Consider the following 21,641-nt stretch of genomic DNA (forward strand, 5'->3'; position numbering starts at 1 on the left):
ATGCCTTCTTCTCTGTACACATGATTGATCTTTTGGGCATACTCACCGAGGTATAGAGGTATCCCTCACTATTCATGGCAAGGTACAACCCCGTCTTTGCGCCCTGGATTGCCACAATCCGCAGTCCCACTGGAATTAAGTTGAACTGTGCTAAATTGGAGAATAAAATAGGAGAGATAGGGCACGAGAGAGAGAGAGAGAGAGAGAGAGAGAGAGAGAGAGAGAGAGAGAGAAGAAAAGGGAAAGTCAGAGAAGATCGTGAAATCAAACTACAATACTGTACCGCAGCAGAGTCTGCTCTTCTGTCTTCATCACTGCAGTACGCTCTCTCTCTCTGAAGCCCAAATGCTGTGACCTTTTTATTTGTGTAAACACGACACCATGTCACCTTCACTATGCTTTACACTGCCCATAAACCTGGAGCATAGTGGAGATGTTCTGCCACACAGGAGCTCGGAGCTCCTGGAGCTGAACCTGTTAACTGTTAATGACTCAACTCATCAAGAAATAATGCAGGTTGTGGAATAAACTGAATTTTAAACATCTGCCATGTTCAAACCACAGTCTGAAAAAGGGGCTCCTGTCTGACTCTGGTGGGTCAAATTGGGAAATACTGACAAGAGAACTTTTTTTTGCACATCATCTCAACAGTGGCGGTATGTCACTTAGAAGCTCTTTAAAATTCAGGCAGCAGCCTTGCTTTTTGTGATTTTGTGAAACATCGAATCCTGAGACGAATCAGTGTGCGATCTGAAACACAGCATATGTGGCTTTAAGGATGAACACGCATGGCAAGAATTTCTACATGTGACAAGACACAAGCATTAAATTACCAAAGATTGACAGGAAGTTTGACGTGATTTTCCTCCCCATTTAAAGGCAAAAATAACAGTATGAATTGGAACGAATATGACAGATGAGTACAGTGCAGCTTTAACTCTGCCAGAGTTGGAGATTTTGCTCCCAATGACGGAATGAGCTGTTCTATGCAGCTGTGTGATAGTGAAAACTGCACGTGCTGCATGCATTTGGAACATTATACTATAGCTCAGTTGGTAGGGTGTGCACCCCATGTCTTGAGGCTGTCAGACCTCTGCAGTGGCTGCAGGTTTGACTCCCACCTGCGGCTCATTTGCTGCGTGTCGACCCCTCTCTCTCTGCCCCCTTTCCTATCACACCTTCAGCTGTCTCTATCATAAAGGCTAAAATGCACGAAAAAAAAAAAAAAATAGTAAGAGAGAGACCACATCTTGAGGTAGTCTGGCTCACATTGTGTTTGAACCTTATGTAGGTGTAAACGTGCTTGTAGCCGTGCAAAACATACCGATTTTTGCTTTTAGCCAACATGAAATATAGGTTCTTGTTTAAATATGGAGAGCAAGCAAGCCAGAGGGCTGAAAGAGACACAGATTTCTGATTAGATGTCTATTCTGTCCCATGAAAGTGCCAACAAGTGCATTATTCAACAGAACTGTGTGAAAAATGAATGCAACACAGGTGGGAAAATTAATGATATGCAATAAGAAATAACAGTGCGTGCGATGGTGTGTGTTGCACTCATCAGCTGATCTGCTGTTAAAAAGTCATTTCATTTATCTAGTACAGAGTAGCCTCCACTCCACTGCTGCAGCACGCTGGGACAAACTGACACTATTTTTTTTATACAAAAGAAGGAATAACTTAATGTGTTACCTTAGTTTCCCAATCTTTATGAAGTTTCCCATAACTCAACCACTCACAAAAGAGTGATTTTATTTTTAGGAAGCTGGGGGCTAATTTGCCACGACCTCACGCACAGGTTTGCTCTGGATTCGATCTCAATAAGGATAACAAGAACACATTAAAAATACCCGGTGTAAACACAAAAGCAAGATTGGGTTGTTCATTATCCGGATAATGTATCCGAATACATATTCCATTTTAATACCAGGTGCACATTGGGTGAGAGAGACTAGACTGTGGATAATTTGGTTAAAATTGAACTGCACAACCACAAGCAATAACACGTAGGCTATAGACAAACACACACGCACGCACACACATACACACTCACAAAATGAGCTGCTTTCATCCCTTGTGCTGTCCATGGTGCCGTCAGGCTGCATCTGCAGGTAGTATCCGTGTTGGCTGTATAGCCGAGTAACAATGCCCTTCAGCTGGGGCTCTGCAAGAGAGCACAGGAAAACAACATCAAATTAGACAGATGCCGTCGGCAGAGGTTGAGAACAGAAATGACATTCACTGATTCAACCTGAGAAAAGAAAGGGTTGGTCAAATATGTCAGAGCGTAAAGACACAAGGCACAGAGTTCGAACAAGGATTAGTACGTGTATCTAAAACATGGGTTGGTATGTGTATCTTGAATAGTTTCTGTTTAAAGTGTACTGTGGGGGATGGGGTGGGGTGTGGGCGGGTTACGTCACATCACGTCACGTCACGTCACACTCCCGCCCAATATCTGTAATGGACACGATATCAGATTCCCCCAGAAAGCTGAAAGAAAGCTGATTTGTTTCCCTCAATATTCAGAGTTAAACCGACTCCAAACGCACTGGATGTGTGTCATTCACAGAAAACCCCTCGTGGCTCCTTTATGTCAGGAGCAACAGTGAACACAGCAGCTTCAGGTCCGTCCTGCAGGTCCTGTGGACCCCTGCTGCTTCAGCCCTGAGTGTTCTGAGCCTAGCCCTGCATGTTTCTGCTCCTCAGAACCGGTATTTTAATGTAACAGAACGGAACTTGAACGGAACTTGGAGCATTGAAGAAGAGGGAAAATACAGTTCATAACAAGATGCATAGTATAGGTTGTGGAAGAAGCTATTGTAAGATCAGAAAAGTTATTTTTACAGTGAGTGGAGTCGTTTCCAGAGCTCCACCTTTTAGCACAGAGATTGGTTCAGAATCAAAAAATGCTGAGAGCACAAAAGCCTCAGTTTGCATGGCTTTAGTCAGCAGAGGAACGCACACAGCTTCAACATCACATACCGACTTTCATGTATTTTGCTTCTTTTATGCTTTTATAGTATCACATTATGAAATAGTCTACTGAATTGTCCATCAAATACAGCTTTCAGTGTGATTCAGGCAGGTGTGAACATGTTAGACTGATGTATGAATCTTACAATAATGTGATTCAGGTGTCACTGAATATATCCAGGATCGGTGCTGTTGCTCTGTTTGTTTTCCACAGCTGGCTGTGTGCCACATTCCTTCCTTTGGGTTTCTGAAACACCTGCAGCATCTCACAGCAGCTGGAACTATAAGTCCGTCTTTAAATTGAGAGTGATGTGCGCATGTATGCACGTGGCTCAGCAGCCGTAGCTTTGGCCATAATCTAACAGTAATGTTCTGTGTCCCGCTGCACAGGTCAGGAGTTACACACAGGGCCCAGATTAAACTGGAATTGCTGGTAAGAAAACAGCCCTTATGGATGAATGCTGAGTTCCATCAGACCCCCAATGTCTGACTGAAGATTTCACCCTCGCATTCATGGTCTCCAGAGGATGAATCCTAATGAATGGTTTATTTTTTAGGAGTTTTCTAATACTAGCTAAAAAAATGATGACATTGCCATCATTCTTAATAGTAGTTTAGTGTTAATTAGTAAGTGTTAGCATGCCCATGATTGTCTGTGATCCCACTGTGAGCATGTTAACATGCTGATGCTCCATTTTCCTCACAGCATATAGAGCTCATAGCCTTCCACTGTGCAGTGTCAAACTGGTCTAGAAACATAACATACAGGACTAGTGAACTCAACCCTTCTTTTAGGGTCAGCTCCTTATTTTCATGTATTTACTCATATATCAAAGGCCTGTTGGGGATCAGTGTAACGGCTTTAGGGAAGATGACCATCAGGTGATGATTGATCTCTGATATCATGACCATAACAGAGGGACACTTATCCAACCTTAAAACGCGTCACAGCACTACAAAAGAATGCAGCTATTTGTGTTGCGCATTTCTTATTAGAAGTGAGAGATTTGCTCTCTGGAGGAGAAAACACATAAAAATATTCAGCACAAAACAAGAGAGTTTCGGCCTTCAGTATTCAATAACAATTTCTTAGTTAATTAGTGAATTGCTCAAGGTACAATCCTGGTCTAATTCACCCCACACGAGGGACGTATGCAGCCAGTAATTCAACAAACTGATGGATAAAAGGCCTTTAGAACTTAAGCTAAGGCATCAGTCCACTGTCTTGCGACCAGTGTTATTTTTAGCAAGAGCCGGGTCCACCAGAGGATGAAGTCAAGTGAGAGTCTGTCTCTCGCTAAATAAATGATACATAATCAAGAGGGCTGGGTGGTGCAGGAGAGGATGAAGGGTGAAGAGAGAGGTTGAATGTTTCATGAGCGGAGTCCCTGCAGCCTACTTTGCGTTCATTTAAGAAGCAGACAGAATATTCGCAGCAGCTCTCAGACATCACCAGCGCTCCCCTCAATTACACAAATCACTCTCTGTGTTGTGGAAATCTAAGTCGTCTCCTGACTCTCAGCACCTTGCTGCCTCGGCCGGGCTGCTGCGACGAACAGGGGGGACTGTGCAGGTCCCCCGACTTAGCTTAAAGCTCAGTCATTTAGTCTGGTCAGTGAGCAGACCAATCTCCTTTGGCGCAGCTTTAACAAGGGAGATGAAACATGGATGACAGAGCAGTTCATGACGGAGCCTCTGGAGGACCGAGGGCCGTCTGGGACTTCCCCCTCTGCTATACTTCGCCCATGCCCTCACACACACTTCCCAGGGAGGGACCTAGGGCACTGCGCAATCTTCCTGTCTTCTTCAGACTAGCACAGGGAGCAAGAGAGTGGCAGAAGATGCAGGGAAGAGATCTGTATGACAATTTCCCAAAGGAAGTGTGCCAGGGTTGAGGCATCAGTGAAACTGTGACCTACTCCCATTGTTACATGCGAGCATTTGCAGTACTCCCCGTCCTCTCTCTTTCAAAGCTGCTTGTCAAAACATTTCAGTGTCTCCGCTGCTGCACTTTATTCTTCTTTCTCTCTTTTTTTTTTTTTTTTTTTCCATTTCATACCCTTTGAGTTATGTGTGCTTTCATCCCACCTAATGATTTCATACATCATCCAATCAGAGTAGGGAAGCTGTTCATTACTTGTCCCCACAGATGCAAAATAGAGAGATGAGAGAGGGAGAGAGAGAAAGAAAGAGAAATGGGAGGATCAGGGAGGAGAGCAGTGAGCACAGGGACGGCAAGGGAACAGAGTGAATGAGATGACACTGTCGTTTCATTAAGAGTGACGGCTATATGTGCTCGAGAAAAAGCACATTTAGGCAGAAATTCAATAGACAGCTTGTGCAATATGGCTGCAATCAAAACTCCCATGCCTGGTGTCAGGGGCACTAAAACTAATGTTTCACTTAGAGGAGCTGGCTCTAACTTCAAAACCTTCATTGCAGCACACAATAAATTGTGATCCAGAGTAATGAAAGCATGCTTCCAGCAAAAACAGTTGTAGCTTACTGCAAAGAGCGGAGAGCTGAGATTCCGAGATGATAAAGCAAAAAACAGCTCGGGCGTACTCGTGTTACCATTAAACTGTGGTGCTTTAGAAGTCGGCATGCTGTCGTTACACAGTAATTGTCCGGTAATTTGGACATAAAGGATGCACACTCATGCTTTACTACTGAGGCTAAATTATGAAGTTGTAGAAAAGATCATAAAACTGTTTGTGTATTTTCAGTTGTTAGTACAATCCGTGCAAGAAATAGTGCGTTTAATCTGAACTTTCCTGACTTGAATTGCTTGATGGTGACATCTCAAACCTTCTACTGTGTGACTGATTTAATAATGAGAAGTCATTCTTGATTTTGGTTTATTGAACAGGGTCCAAAGAATCATGATTTTATACCAGAAATATCTGTAAGATTGAAATATTGATGTTTTTTAAAGAGTGAGATTCTCACTAAATTCACTTTTTTTTGAGTCTGTAAATTCGGCCCTACATACAGTGTTTGTTGCATCAGAAGTCAGGAAAAAAGAAAATCACTTCTGTTGCAATAAACACTGTAAAATGTGTTCAGGATCAATAGATATTGATAAAATGACTACATGTGATTTAGTAACTCAGTAAAAGATTCAGCACTAAGTTATTTTTGCTTTTCTCCACATGTATGCTTTTATCTACTGTAACATTCTGAAGCTCTTTGGCTGTAATAGTTCAGTGCAGCTACAAAGCTTTTAACAACATGCAAATGAACAAAACTGTGCATAATCATAACACTGACTCGACTCAGTGTCATCAAATAGCAGAGATGCACTACATCCCCATGCGTATTCTGCAAACTGCTTCCCTCTCGCTGTCTTGACAGCATCTGTGCCTGCATAATGCGTGCACACACACACACACACACACACACACACACACATACACACACGCACACACACACACACACACACGCACACACAGTTTTTCTGCCATTGTTGTTAATGTTGCCGTACATTGGCATTGAGAGTGAATATATCAAGGCTTCAACAGACATGTCACATTGTCTCTTTAGTAATGTGCACCTTTCATCAAATTACAAAGTAAAATGGAGTACATCACACAACGAAACACACATCTGTGTTAAAGGTCGGAGGATCTCTTCTATAAACAAGAGCCAGCACTGAAGATCCGTTTGTACCTGGATCTTCTCTCCTTCTTCACAAAATGTGTAGCCTTTACTCAATTTGACAGTAATTCATGTAAGATTACTAACAATGCTTTCCATTTATGTAAAAAATACCACATTATACAATATTATTATATGACGTCATCAAGGTTATTCTTTCCGACTTCAGAAAGCCCCCCTCCAGAGCCACAGAAGACAGTCCACAGTGTTTTCGCAGGCTGAGTAGTCCTCCATGTGACGACTAAACCCAACTGTATGTGTAAAACCGCTGGAGTGCCTCTCTAAACTTAATGGTTTGTGTCCAAGCCACACAAGGGCGAGCACACGTTACCAGGCAAGCCAACTTTCTTTCTCCTTCATAAGCCCTGGAGAAGCACGCTGACAGATAGTGACACACTGTGACAGCAGTCTACCTCTGGTTGGATTAGCAAAGCACACAGAGTTGTTTACATGAGCAAAAAGCCTGTGTATCACGAGGATGCATGGTGTGCACATGCAGTCTCTGCTGCTCCACAGGGGTAAACAGAGGAGATGATAACTCGCAAAGCTACTGACTCAAAGGTCATGTTTAGTGATTTGGGTATGTTAGGGCATACTTGTATTCAAACAGCAAGAGCATATTTTATATGGCAGGGAGCCAAAAGCAATAACAGTTTTAGAAGACCACAACCCAGTGGTTATCAAAGTTTTTCTGTGATGCCCCCCTCAGAAGCAAAGACGAGTCCACCCACCCCCATAATTTTTAGCAAAAATTACGAAACGCTCCGTCTAGTCAGGCCTCTGTCAGATTTTAGATGCCCGTGAGTTGTCGTTCAATTTAAATACCTCTAGCTATACTAGCAATAAATAACTCTAACTACAAACTCCACAAAACTCCAAAGATTAGAGAAATGTCCAAAAAATGACTGCAAGTTTGCGTAGCTTTATTTTTCCTTCTTTCGTACCACATTAATCATCTGACTGCCACTGAGATTTATCTTTTGAGCTTTTCAGGGGCCCAGCTCCTCGCCTGGGAATCAGTGGCTTAACCCACTGAACTGTACGTAAAGCAGTCAAAACTAGCTCAACCCCACCCAGTTACAACAGTAAAATGCTGATTGTTGCATCAGTATTAACAATCTAATAATGTTGCATATGGTAATATATCAGTCTCACGGGCCATTTTTCCATTTACTAGATTGACTTTTGATACTTTAAGTAGATTTGGGTGATAATACTTTGGTGCTTTTAAATTAAACTGAACTTGTTCTTTCAGGGTGTGTGATGGGATTTTAAACTTCAGCTCAAAATGAACAGGCTTAGATTCCCAAATCATGCAGGTTTCTTTCTTCTCAGGTTTTCTGTGATTAACCACACAGCAAATGGATCAGCACTTACTCTTGAGCCAATCGAGACTGCTCATAATCCTGAATAAATCCTACAGTGTGTATCCTATCAGGTGTGAGACGTCTCCTGTGAGGTGCATCCCCCGTTCTGTTGTTAAAAGAACAGCAGGGACTGCAGCCTCGACTGTCCTGGGTATTTCCCGTGGAGAGGGTGTGTATGTGTGTGTGTGACTACATTCATCACTCCTGGGACACGTGTGGGCCTGAGTGACAGAAAACATTCACTTATCCAGGTCAGTGGAGTGTGGGTCAAAGAGTGCTCCCTGTCTGTTTATGTACATCAACGCACAGGTGTTGTCAGCGTACCCGACAACATGTTGACTCATCAGTAGGCCCATTTCCAAGTGACCCCTCCACACATGAACGGAAATATGAAGTGCACCAGACAAGCAGAAACGCTCGTGTGTAGAGACGGTGCCTTCAGGGACATGGCTTTAAAAGATACAGTATACACACTGTAAGTCAGACAAATTGCTACAAATTGCTTGCTTTATAACATCTTATTGCAGGCACTGTATGTTTAAGTGTGAAGAAGTGCATGTCAGAGTGAGCTCACCAGTCTCATGGTTGACAAGTCTGATGGACTTCCTTCTGGTTCTGTTATGTTGTGGAGAAATAGTTCATTTGCAAGTTCCAGCCAGAGGTAAACAGATTAACAAGTGCAACTTTTGTAAAAAGCAGGAGAGATCGTAGTCATGAGAGCATTTTGTTTATTAAATTGGGTTCGCCTCTAATCCAAGCAGTAACCTGTGCCTCCACACAGGGGATGCCCCTCATCAGTTTACATTCAGCACTGATAATCACTTTGAAAATCACCTGGGGGAGACTGGAGCCGGCTGTTATAGTACAGCCATTCGCACTGCAATTATGTGTGTGTCTGTATAAATGAGGCCAGTGCACATAAGAACCCAAGGTAATCACTTCATGCATCAGGGCTGCCATCAAGGACACTTAAACCCTTCGCTGTAATGTAATTGCTCAGAAAAATAAGCAGTTGTTGAGGTTTATCGCTAATCAGTGTAGTGTATGGCTCAGTGTTGGTTATCATTACACTAATGTATTTATCTGGCTTGATTTGAGCTCAGTATGCCACTTACTGATCTCCCTCTAGCCCAGCTCCTCTTGATAAGGTTGGAGGTAATTACTGGGGGCCTGCATGACTGAGCAGCCAAGGGCATTTCTTCTTCTGCTCTGACCGAACCAAACAACAGGGGTTTTCCTTGGCTTATATTTTCAGGACTCCCTGACTCTCCCCTCCCTTCTCATCACGCTCTCTTTCACTATCGGCTACTCCCTCTCCACACCTCTCCCGCTCACTCTTCATGTATGCATGCATGCATGCGTACACTCATGTATGTTTGCAAGCATGCATGCGCACGCTTATGTACATGCGCACTGCACATATGCAAGAGCGAGGGAGTCTGTCTCTTGTGTAGCATTTGATTCTGCTTCTAATAAAAGGAGAACATGGTTCCTCCTTTTTTTCCTTTTCTAAACTGGGCCATGAGCTCGACAGTGCTGCTAGTAATTATCAACCTTGTGGGAAGATATAGAGGGGGAGAGAAGGAGAGGAGCAAGGGAGGAATGAAGTCATGAAGCTAGTTAACAACATGGAGGCGAGACTGAGGAATGCTTTACATTTGTCCAGAAATAAAAGAGGGGAAGATGGCAAGAGAAAAGGGCAGTGATGGAGTGATAGAGCGACACAAAGATACAGACTGTGACAAGTGTGAGAGGTAGGGACAGGAGATAGGGGAAGACAGGCTGAAAAAGGATTTTGTGGAGGAGGGAGAAGAGGGATAGCAGGACGAGGGCGAGGTTAAAGAAGGAATAGAAATGAATGAGGTGTATCACATCACCTGCAACTCCAACAATGGCCTCTTAATTTAAAATTCAAGGCCTCATAAATCATTTCATGTGACATTGGCAGCCGTTCACATAAGTGAGACAGAGTTATTGCTGCTTATTAATGGTGCTGACAAGAGCATGTCAAACACGAGCACAAGCTAATGGGACTCACGGTGCTTCCCCGACACACGTTCAATATTCACATATGTGCTTCATTAGCATTATGACAGGAACGTATCAGTAACGGTTAACAACATGCCCACCGGAGGAGATTCGGTGTGATGTGGTGCGGCGGCATACAGCGGCCTCACGGCTTCATCAATAACATTAAAGCACACAATCTTTTGAAGATAGAGTCTCCAATTACTAATTTTACATGAGCAACATAGAAAGACTGAGAGCAAGACCGCTGAGCCTAACAGCTCCCCAACCACCTCACCTATCCTTTTTCCCACGGACCCTCCAGCAAGGACACAAACAGACACTTTAATATATGCAGAACAAACAAACACAAACATTCCTCTGCACTCCCACAGGGGTTCCGATCTCTGTCAGATCATGTGATGATCACACGGGTAAACAAACGGCTAAGCTAAGCTAAACACCACAGTGATGGACAACAAAGGAATCCAAATTTGGACTTGCATCGATTCGCTTGCTGAAACACTTTGATATTGTCCTTCCGCGGCGTGCTTTCCCCACACAGAAGAAGAAAACCAAGAGGCGCCTAAGAGCAGCTTGGCATGGGAGGGAATCCATTGTAGATTTCAGCAAAGCATTGTTTGAGATTAAGTTTAGCTGACACAGTTTCGATCCTCGCACAGCTACACGAAAAGGTACAGACATGGGAGTAGGCACATTAACATAGTTGAACAAATGAATGTATAGTATGCATTGGATGTTCATAGGAACTTCTTACTGCACATACTGTCTGCACATGTGTACACACAGACATGTCCTGGTATCTTATCAGAGTACTTCCCGGTTCTCTTGCTGTACAGCTCAGCCCCACTTCGTCTCACATTCTCTCTTCCTCTCCATCTCCTTGTCTTCTCATCATTACCTCTATAGGTCCTCCATCCTCACTGTCTTTCTCCTGTTAGAAGCAAGTTCAGTCTGTCCTAGTCCGCTTTAATCAAAGCACCCACACATTCGATTTAGCAGGTATGCGTGGGAGGTGAAGGTGGCATCTTCAGGACGACTGCAAACAAAAGGGTGTTCTTTCTTCGTGCACACATCATTCCACCGCCTCTTCCCGAATAAGACTTAAGGCCATCGTCAACAGCCTCTGTACAGCTCAGCATTTTTTCACAAGCCAACTCTGAACACTAACTGCAATAATACTCATGGAAAAAGTCACTGATCTCCCTTGATCCCCTCATGTCCATTGACTTTATTTGCAGAGTGTGTAAAGAGTGCCTGCAACCCAGAGACAGAAAGTTAGATAAACCTTCAAAATTAGAATAAATCCATCCCTTAATCTCTGAAGGGTTTTTACTTTATGTAAGAGGGAAAAATTGGAGCTCAAAATTGTCTTGTTTCATTGTATCTTAATCTGATGTGTACATCTTGGGCAGAATTTAAGGGAGGAACAGATCACCGACCTCTACGCATCTGCATCCCCATCCTCATCATTTGACAGCATTTTGTAGTAGATATTTAAGATGCTCTGATGAAATAAGGGTTGTTCAAAGCTGAAAATCCCCAGAAATCGGATGACCTCAATAGCAACCAACCGCTAATCTTTTGTTTGCTTTGTCTAGATGCAGACAAACAGAAAGCTGTTTTTGTTTGGAAATCTTTCAAATTTTGATTAGGGCTGGATATTGTTTGAACATTTTCAATATGAGCACTTTGACGATGACCTAGTTTCTCATACAAAAGAGGTACTTTTCCAATACCTCACTTTGAGACGTATAAAGATGTTTTCTATAAAACCCTGTTTTTCATTAAGAGAAGTGCTTCAGTGTTATATTTTTACAAGATCCTTGATTGCCAAGAAGAGAAAAAGAGAGAGGGACTGAGCGAGAGGCTGGGCAAAGGTAAATCCTAGGTTGGCTTTTCGTTGTTGGTGAGATCAAAGTTCATGAGATCAAAGTTCTCGTCTTTAGCTGTAGTGATCTCTCTCATGGCTAATGGGTCAAAGCACAATTCGGATTTACAACAGTGGTGTAAAAGTGAATTTCTCTCTGAAATTTTAGGGCGCCAAGTCATAAAAAATACCAATTCTGGTATAATATGGCTTTAAGGAAAGATCTTGGCCTGATCTTGGATCATGGAATCTGTGGAAGTGGTGTGACCAGACTAGCCTGACAACATTAGCAGCAACTCACCGACTGTCATCAGATTTTGATCAGAATTTTGATAAATCATGATAGGAAGTCCGTAGTGCTCAGACAGAAGCACAAATATGTGAAGTAACCCAAGCTGTCCCAACTTTGGCAGAAAATTGTGTGTTCATGAAGGAGCCCATTAGACCATTTGAGGGTCTTTAACCAGACATGGGAGTCAGGATGTGAACACAACCTCCTTCACCTCCCCTAGCCACCTGTGCATTGTATGAAAACACAGCACTTCCTATGCTCAAACCCCCCACCCCCCCAAAAAAACTAATCGAGCGTAACAAATAAGAAGTATATAATCATTATTTCCAGGAGACGGGGCTCCTATTTTTAAGCAGCACACCACTCATGGACATGACCCGCCCACCCAACTTTAAGTAAAACACCTGCAACATTCATTAAATAGGAGAAAAATGCTCAGCTCTCAATTAAAAACAACCTACTTTCTAGACAGATTATTAAACAAGAGCAGAGCTTCATGTCTGAAGGAAGCTGTGACAGTTAATATCCAGCCCCATGGTTTCCCATCTCATGTTCTTCTCCGCGTGCTGCCACTACGACAGGCTGATCCACAGCTCATCCCAGTCCCACCCACCTTCCCTTTAATCTCCACTGCCATCTCTCCCCACTTCTCTTCCTGTGTTTTTGATTACCTCTTTATCTGTGTCCACCCCCGTCATTGACACACACCTCCACCATTTCATACAATTTTCTCCAGCATCAGTATTAGCGTTGCTTTTCTCTTTAAACTCTCTGTTTACCTCCACAGACTCTCCCTCCCTCCTGCCTCTTCCTCTCTCTCTGTCTCTCTCTCTGACCCCTGTCACAGTCAGTAAAGTTCTGATGAGAAGCTACCTAACACTGCATCGTCTGATCAGGTGTTGTTGAGTAAGCGAGTTTGCCGCCCTGATCTCTTGGGGTCAGCTTAATGCTATCCTCTGCTGGATCTCTCCTTGTAGCCTGGTCTGCTGCTCGCCAGCCGGGGCCTACATTTGTGTCCCGACTGTCGACTGGACCTTCGGATGCTTACTCCTACAACATACTACAGTGTGCCTCCATTGCCAAACAGCCCACTCAATGCTACAAGATGTCTAGGTCTGCACTCTATTTGTATGCATTAGTTTGTCATGACTCAGCTAATAGTGTTGCTATTTTGAATGCATTTTTGTATTTTTATGGTATTACCGATAGACATTTCTCTTCTACTAAAAACCAGATGGCTTTCAGGCTAATTTTGGATGCAAATGTCTGATGTGTGTTCTTTTTTTCCATTTCCACGCACATGTGTTTGTGCTCAGATTGTGTGCTCATTTGATCTATCTTAACGAAAGGTACTAAAGGTGATACACAGGGGCGAAGCCGCTCGATATCCCTCCCTTTTCAAGTCAGATTCCACCTTGAACAAACTAAGAGGGTGATTATTGATTAATTGCTGTACATTAATGAGCTGAATTGATCTGAAAGAGGGCAGCACTGCAGATCACTGACAGTGGGAGAGTTTTTTCATCAGTCAGGCCACAACTTGCAGGGGTCTCTTGAATAGGGGGGGGGGGGGGGTGCACAGGCCAGCCAGAGGAGGAGGATGAGAAGAGAGAAGCAGGTAAAATCAGGCAGATTCTGTGGTTTGTCATGGTTCCCACCAGCAGCAGGGTTTATGTCCGTCCCCATCACTCCTGTAGCCCATTGCTTTATGGCAGCTGTAAATATAGCTTATGTGTGCGGATGTGATGCTAATATGACAGCTGACAAAAAGTCTCCTCTCAAAATGAAACAGCTAGAAGAGAATCTACAGAATCTCCACAGTCCTGTGATGGCTGTGCTGTGTGGAGAAAATGTAGACGTGTATTTCCTGGTAACAAGGTATTAACTTGAGCAAATGACATGTGCACCTCTCACTGAACATATGCACTTGGGTTGCATAAATGTGGAAGCATAATCTCTAAATCTTTTCAAACCATAAAGGTTTATCTGTTAACCTTTTGTGACATGTATTACTTTCTTTGTCTGCAGGTGGCAACATTAACAGTCGTACATTTACAGATGTAGCAGGTTGGCATATGTACAGTAGGTGTCACGTGAACCAATTAGATTTGTGATTTGTGAGCCGGTTGGTGAGAACGTGTTTGCAGGGGATGTTTCATGGTCTGGTCATTAAAATGAACGTTTTTTCATTCATTTTTAGTCAATCTCCTCCTTAGTTTTCATAAGAATACATAAAATGTTAATTAAAGCTAGCCAGCGCCTAAGCTAGCACTGTTAAACAGTAGAACCCCGGTGTTCACTGCTCGGTATCATGATAAACACACGTCACACACAGCCTCATAGCTCATCTCAGAACAAACCAACACACTTCTGATTCTGTGCTCATGAAACCATAATGGCGTATGTGAGCATGAGCCTTTTCACTCATGTACACAATCAATCCCTTTGCCATTGTCACACCAGACAAACATCTGGTATTGTTATGTAAACAACTGACAGCCAGTTTCATGACTAAACGGGGATTGTCCAGACTGCGCAGAGCAGATGTAACGTAATGGTTTCAACAGACTTTCTCTGAGAAATGAAGATGTATTATTAATGTATGGAATCGTTTGCATGTCACATTTGCTAAGTCTGAAAATTCAGGTGTTGTGTTGGCATCGCAGACATTACCATAGAGGTTTCAGGTGACGTGTGATTGGCCAGAGAGGTAATCAGGCAGACACTGTTCCCCTTTAACAACAGAAGGACTTCAATGTATTGAGCCAGTACCAACAAGTCTACTGCCCAACAATACCACAGATGCCTCTGAACAAAGAAGACTTATTTAATCTCCAGGCAAATTTCAGCTGATTTGAATTTGAAGCTTTCTGCAGTTTTCACACTAACGACAATACAGCATCTTATCTACAGCACATCAGTCTTTTGGCCATGTTGTGGACTTCAAAGTTTTGGAATCACAATGCCGTTTGAAGCATAGTAGGCATGTGAACAGAGCGCTGCAGAAAGAAATGAAAGTCGTCATCAAGCAGAAAGCCCCGCTCATCGCTCGTCATCCTGGTGTTGACAGGAATTCACGCGACGCTCTAAATTCACCGTTTCTTCCCCCAATCAGCCGTGAAAGTATGTGGCCTCTTTATGAAGGATGTTGGTTCAGCGATATTTCTGTAATATGCATAATTTAACTGAAGCATACTACACCTACTAATTGTGCATGTATAAGGCAAAACATTTCTCAGTGATGAATTAAATAATTCAGCAGTCTATCAGTCACACCAACAGAGAAGATACTGCACAAATAAATGAGGAAATTACATTTTTCTCTCTAACTCTCTGACTGAATGCAATAGTGCATTTAGAAAAAAAACAGTTGAGGAAAAAAGTACACAGGGGTTTCCTCATTAAGAAATTAAACAAAAAAAAGCTCACTTTCCATGAAATGTTAAACATAGCAACACATTGTATAATTCATGAACAGGAGTACGCAACAAGAATGGAACAACACGCACACAGTGCACCCGCAAGCACAACATCAAGGAGATTGGACACTTTTAAATGTACTAATTTGTGTTGTAGCGCATTTTTCTTTTCCACTGGCAAGTTGCACGTCGGTGAGAGAGTAGGTCGTGTTGGCAACACATCACATAATTCTCCATTCAGAGCCTCGGCGTTGAAGTTGTGCTTTCAAAGAGAAAGCACATCAGAGGAGCTGACAGAGTTTCCCAGCACAGGAAATTTCTTACACCGATGTGGTTGTGTTGCAGGTGTGGGTGTCAAGACAGTGAGATTTAACAATGAAATGTTGGCATACATGAGGCTGATGTGACTCTGTGCCAGAGGGCAGTCCACCTTTAATTGCTTGTCATAGAAATGGATGTGTGTCTCTCGTTGGACGCTGCATAAATTCACTTAAAGCAGAAATCTTAATTTCTACACAAACTAGTCAGTCTGATGGTGGATTTGTGTACGTGCATCTGTTAATGTTTCAGTAACTCTTTGTGGTGCGGTTGTGTGTTTAATGTGTTTGCATTGAATTCCACAATCTGCAGATGTGCAAAAAGAGAGAGTCGAGCACATAAAACCGCTGATGATTTTTTCGCTAATTTCACCATTTATTGTTCCTGCAGGTTTCTGCATAATTATATGTCTGGGAACGCAAAAGCTCCATTAGGAGTATGGAAAGTCATTTCGGCTGAGTTTTGCATTTATTCACCAACTTGTTTTATTTTGATTTTGCAGAGCTGAGTGCAGCAGCTACCACTGGTCAATGTTTCAGAAAAGTGAAGCTGCAAGAGGTGGCTGCCCTGAAAACACCTGCTAATGGGGAACTATTGACGTTAGCAGATGTTAAGTTGATAATGTGAATCTTTGACAAACAGATGGTTTGTAAGTGATTACTCGTTCTGAATGGAAAGGTGTTTTGATACAATGGTGATAGTTTCAAACGCACCAGAGAGGAAAGAAAACTGAATCATATTAAAAAGCAGCTTTTGGATTGACTCAGTAAACATCAGCAGACTCCTGTTCAAATTGATCTGAATAGAGAAATTGACTTAATTCAGCATTTTATTAATTGCACCTATTTGCGTCATTTTCAGTCATTTCATAAAATGAAAACACACATTTGCTCGGCGTTCATTTCCAGCCAAACATCCTGACGTACAAGCGAGAAAAGGAACAAGCAGAGAAAGATGAAAACGATAGCAGTGACTCACCCGGTCTTTTCTCGTTTCGACCTTTTCGACCCCCGCATAGTCGTACTTTGGAGATCAGGACCAGGATCTGTTTCTGGCACAAGGACTTGTTGCTCTTAGGACAGGGCTTGCGCTTGTTGGCTACCGGTCGGTTGGTTTGGTCGTCCTTGACCGCCCGTTTCTGTCTAATGAGAGAGCTGGCGAGAGCTGCCATCTTCCCCCCCTCTCACCTTTGGGAGGGGGGTGTCTTCCTTCCCTGTACCCCCTTTGCTGGTTTGGCTTTTTCTTTGCTCAAAAAAACTAGAGTAGGACGGACGTTTGAGAGAAGCCCCCACAGGGGAGATCGGGGCGTCTAAGTGGGTTAACCGGGAAGAGTTTAGTTTGAGGGTTCCCTTGGAGAGGAAAGAACAGGAAGAGATTCAATTCACCTGCAGTCCAACGTAAATCCTCCACTCTGACCGAAAACAAAAATCTGACACTAATAGAGCCCACAAAAAAAGTGCCACAGTCACATTTTCAGTTTCAAAAATAACAGAAAGGCCAAGGTTAGACTGGCTGACTTTTAAAAAGGTGAGGACGGAGACATATATCTACCCCTCTTCCCCACTCATCTTTCACATCCAAATGCGCCTCAATAGCCGAGTTCAAAAGATTAGATTGCAAAAGAAGTAATCTAGACAATAGCAAAGACAAGGAGCTCAATTTATTTTACATATAAAAACACTTTTACTGAGGAAAAGTGAAATCATTTTGAATGCTAGGAAGCTCTTAAAAGCGTGAGAAAAAAACAGTTTGTCACCATTTGTGCGGTCCACGGAGGTCCAACTTTGCCTCCCATTTAAATGTGGCAGCATGGAATAATGAGCTGAGAGTCCGAGCGGTAATCCAGCCGACTTAAATCCAGAGGTGGAACAGCAGGCGGGACACTGACGGTCTTTGCAGGAATGAAGCCGGGAACAGAGCAGAGACATGGACACAAACAGACAGAGATTCCTCTTCTGCCTCCGATGGCACGCTCCTTTCCCACAGTCCTCACCGAACCCCCCCTCTCTCCTCCTCCTCCCCCTCCCCCTCCTCCTCCTCCTCCTCCTCCTCCTCTTCCTCCTCCCATCCAAAGTCAGCGAGTGGTTGTGAGAGTATGTGTGCGTGAATTCCAGCAGCCACCATCAGTAGAGGTGACATTCATGAGAGAGAGGGAGAGCAAAACAGAGTGAGGGAGACAGAAGGGGGGGCTCGAGGGGAGGGGGGGCGGGGGGGGGGGGGGGGGGGGGGTAGAGGCTGTGATGTGTGAGAATGAGCTTGAATGGGAATGGGAGGGAAAATATGGGAGAGAGACGGGCACCAGCCACTTGACAAAATCACTGCTCGTAAAAGCTACAATTTTGTTATTTTACAGCAATATCTGCCCTAAAAAAAGCCTCAGTCATTCTGACCGCCTGCTGAAACACAGGCAGCGGGTCGGGGGGGGTGGGGGGGGCTGGGGGGGGGGCGCTTAAGGTGCAGATTGTGACAGTTCTCTGTCTCCTCGAGAGGAATAGCATCACCATGTGTTACCTTCCTGCCACATGCATCCGTGCACACACACACACACACACACACACACAGACACACACACATACACACACAGCACATCAGCATATTCTGTAGTGGAGTCTTCCCTGCTCTATAATTGTGTCCCCTCTTCATCTCCCTCCCTGTCAGCCGCTCATACATTAGTAACCTCTACAATCTCTCCGTGATTTGTTTCCTTCACCCTCTACATGTGAAACGGAGGAATGAAAAATGAATCAAATAAAGTGACTTTGTTCCCTGAAACTGGCGTTTAGTGTCTGACATATCTGACTGCTGGCTTACGCTAACCCCGACAGAGAAACATGAGCTTGGACAGATTGAGTTAGACAGCTAACCCTGCCAACACACACACACACACACACACACACACACAGAAGCAAACTCATATCACTCTTGCTCTCCCTCAGCCCCCCCCGCCCCCCCCCCACCTGCAAAATACCCAGACAAAAACAACAAACAATCGCATACATTGTAGAACGTGTTCATGCATTTGTTCTGCTTTCATTTTGATGCAGATTCAAGGGCTGACGGAAGAGATTTCTCCCAATAATTTAGGACAAAACAAACTTCCACAAGTATCAGTCGAGAGCACAAATCACGCTGACATACTTTTGCACAAAATAGCGGCTTGTGGTAAACGACGATGCCCTGCAGTCAAGCATTTCTCATCTTGAGAAATGTTGAGTTGCAGCAAAAACAAGGTTTATGCTCACCGTTTTCATTCTGCCAAACAAAGACGACAGGAATTAAGACAGAGAGTACGTTTGGAGTTCTGGAATATCGATTCAGACGTTTACAGAGGTTTCTGTTACCTGAATTTCGGCGTCAGGCATTTGTCCACCTGTCTCGCGGGGATGTTCATGTTATGGTCATGCATACATTGTTAGATTCCCGCAGGAAACATGCTTTCCTTCAGTGGAAAAAGACATTACCTCGATAAATCAGGCCATAATGTGAAAAGCTCATTCAAAAGTATCATCATTGAGCATCATGAACCAGCAGCCAGTACTTCTGGTGTGGCTCCTCAGACTCGAACCCAATAAATCAACTTATCTAAGAGGCAATCAATCCAATTTTATTTGGCTTGGCGTCTCTTTTACAGGCCAATTTCTCGGGGAAACCAGCACTGGAAGCAACTTGAAAATGCAAGGTCGATTCAAATCGTTTCTAACAATGCCGATGCAAGGTCACCGCCTGTCAGGGCTTGATTGACAGGTGACAGCGGATGTTTGGTCTCCACGGAGGGACGAGGGCATAGCGGGGGCCGGAGGACAGGGAACCACAGATGAGATAATACAGTTTGCATTGACAAGGAAACAGAAAGATATCTTTCTCCTTTTCTAATGGTTCGTCCCCCAATCCCCCCCCCCCCCACGTTCTCCAACCATCCTCAGCCACGCACTCGTCTTCTTCCTCTGGGTTACGAATCAATCTCCTAATGGACGTCACATTGCACACATTGCCAAAGGTTGTTCTCCTTTTTGCTTTCTCCAGTCCAAAGTACATGCCAAGTTACACCAAAAGAAAGCTAAGTGAGGATTCTTGGGACATTAGGCAGTCTCAAGGTTAAAAAGTGTTTCCATCATTATAATGAAATTTCATGCCAAAAACTAAGTGGACTCATTAAGACTAAAACCACTTTTCATGTCTTTCCAAGAGCTATTGCCTATATGAACACACACCCATCTAACTACTAAACACCCATTATGTTACTGCCATTAGTTAGTTTCCAATTTATTACCATATAAATGTTCCTCCTTTGTTTTGCTCAAATATAATTTGAGGTTCTCAAACGCACCTTTAGGATTTGCTGTGCGGGCCACCTCAGCCCTCGTGTCATAAAATAAAATCTGTATAAATTAAAATGAAACTAAGAAAGTTCAAAACAGCAACTAACCATTCTGTCACGTATCTATATATGAATACTCATCTGCTGAATAATGCACCAAAGGGGATTAAATGCAGATGTTTTGCTAAAAACAATCCATATCACAATCCCTGCATGCGTAGAAATTTCCATGGGAGCCGAGGGTATTAACAGCATATCCTCTTTGAAAGTGCTCTATGTTGAAATGTTTTTCCCAGTATAATGGTTCCCAGGCTTTGGTGCATTCCATGTTACCTAACAAAGACTATAATCTTCACTAGATGGGATGAATAGATGACTATATGTAAGAGTTAGGAAATGTGGGTTTATTGCTTGAGGGATAGATGTTTCTTTATCCATCCCAGTGATGGAAAGTAGCCGAAACCTTTATTCAAGTACTGTACTTGAGTGCAGTCCATTCCATTGTACTTAACATGAGTACTTAAGCTTTAAACTACTTCATACTTTGACTCCACAACATTTCAGAGGGTAATGTTGTGCTTTTTACTCCACTTCATTTATTTAACAGTTATAGATACTAATTACTTCACCTTTTCTATGAAAAGTCCTTCAAACATAGCTCGTTAATCAGCTGTGAGCGATGGCGTCCTAAGTCAACACAAAATGATGAGTTTTTGCTTGTGCTTTTCTCACTGGTTTGCATTTGGTGTGAAAGGTGATGTCACGTCACTGTCGCATCAGGTCAGACCACACGCACACAGTCCTGATGAAGCGGATTAGCTTGGTGTTGAACCCTTAATAAATAATACCCAAGGATACATGAATATGTAGTGTTACTTTGGAAAACTTAAGACTGGAAGTTTTTAGGGTCTTTTAAGATTAAATCAGTGGTTCTGCATCAGTTTTTCTGCAAAATGAGTGTTTGTTTTATATGATAGTGAATTGAATATTATTGACTGTTGTGTGGACAAAGCGAGGTGTTTCAAAAGGTCACCTTGGACTCTGCAAAATTGCGACGGCTGTTTCCCGCTGTCTGTTTTTTTTATTCAATAAACAATCAAGTAAACAATAGAAGAACCTGATTAATCAAGCACACAGTGACTTTATTAACAAGAGAAAGACAGATCGATCATTCATGAAACTAAACATTACTGTCAGCCTTACACACAAAAACAAACGTCTGACAATTAAAAGGTTTATGTAAACACACACAAACACACGCGCGAAGAGTTAAACACGTCAAAACAATTGGCCTAGTTCTGTCTCTTTCTCCCTCCTCTCTTTCTCACTGTCTCTCTCCTTCAGTCCCCTCTCAGCTCATCACGCCGTCCACAGATGACAGGAGGTATTCTTCGTT

The 21,641-nt window shown here is 43.2% G+C and overlaps 1 protein-coding gene across 1 annotated transcript in view; it reads right to left on the reverse strand.

Annotated features, from left to right (window-relative positions):
* Window positions 1–17,887, reverse strand: part of fgf11b (fibroblast growth factor 11b) — a 31,302-nt gene extending 13,415 nt beyond the window's left edge. The window contains exons 1-3 of the mRNA XM_076750615.1: window positions 16,906–17,887; window positions 2,054–2,164; window positions 47–150 (exon numbers count right to left, since the gene is read on the reverse strand). Of these exons, the coding sequence (XP_076606730.1) occupies window positions 47–150; window positions 2,054–2,164; window positions 16,906–17,098 (408 nt within the window). The 5' untranslated portion in view covers window positions 17,099–17,887. The remainder of the gene's footprint in view (window positions 1–46; window positions 151–2,053; window positions 2,165–16,905) is intronic.
* Between the last annotated feature and the right edge of the window lie 3,754 nt (window positions 17,888–21,641).

This window comes from Chaetodon auriga, chromosome 15 (genome assembly GCF_051107435.1).
Source record: "Chaetodon auriga isolate fChaAug3 chromosome 15, fChaAug3.hap1, whole genome shotgun sequence".
NCBI lineage: Eukaryota > Metazoa > Chordata > Actinopteri > Chaetodontiformes > Chaetodontidae > Chaetodon > Chaetodon auriga.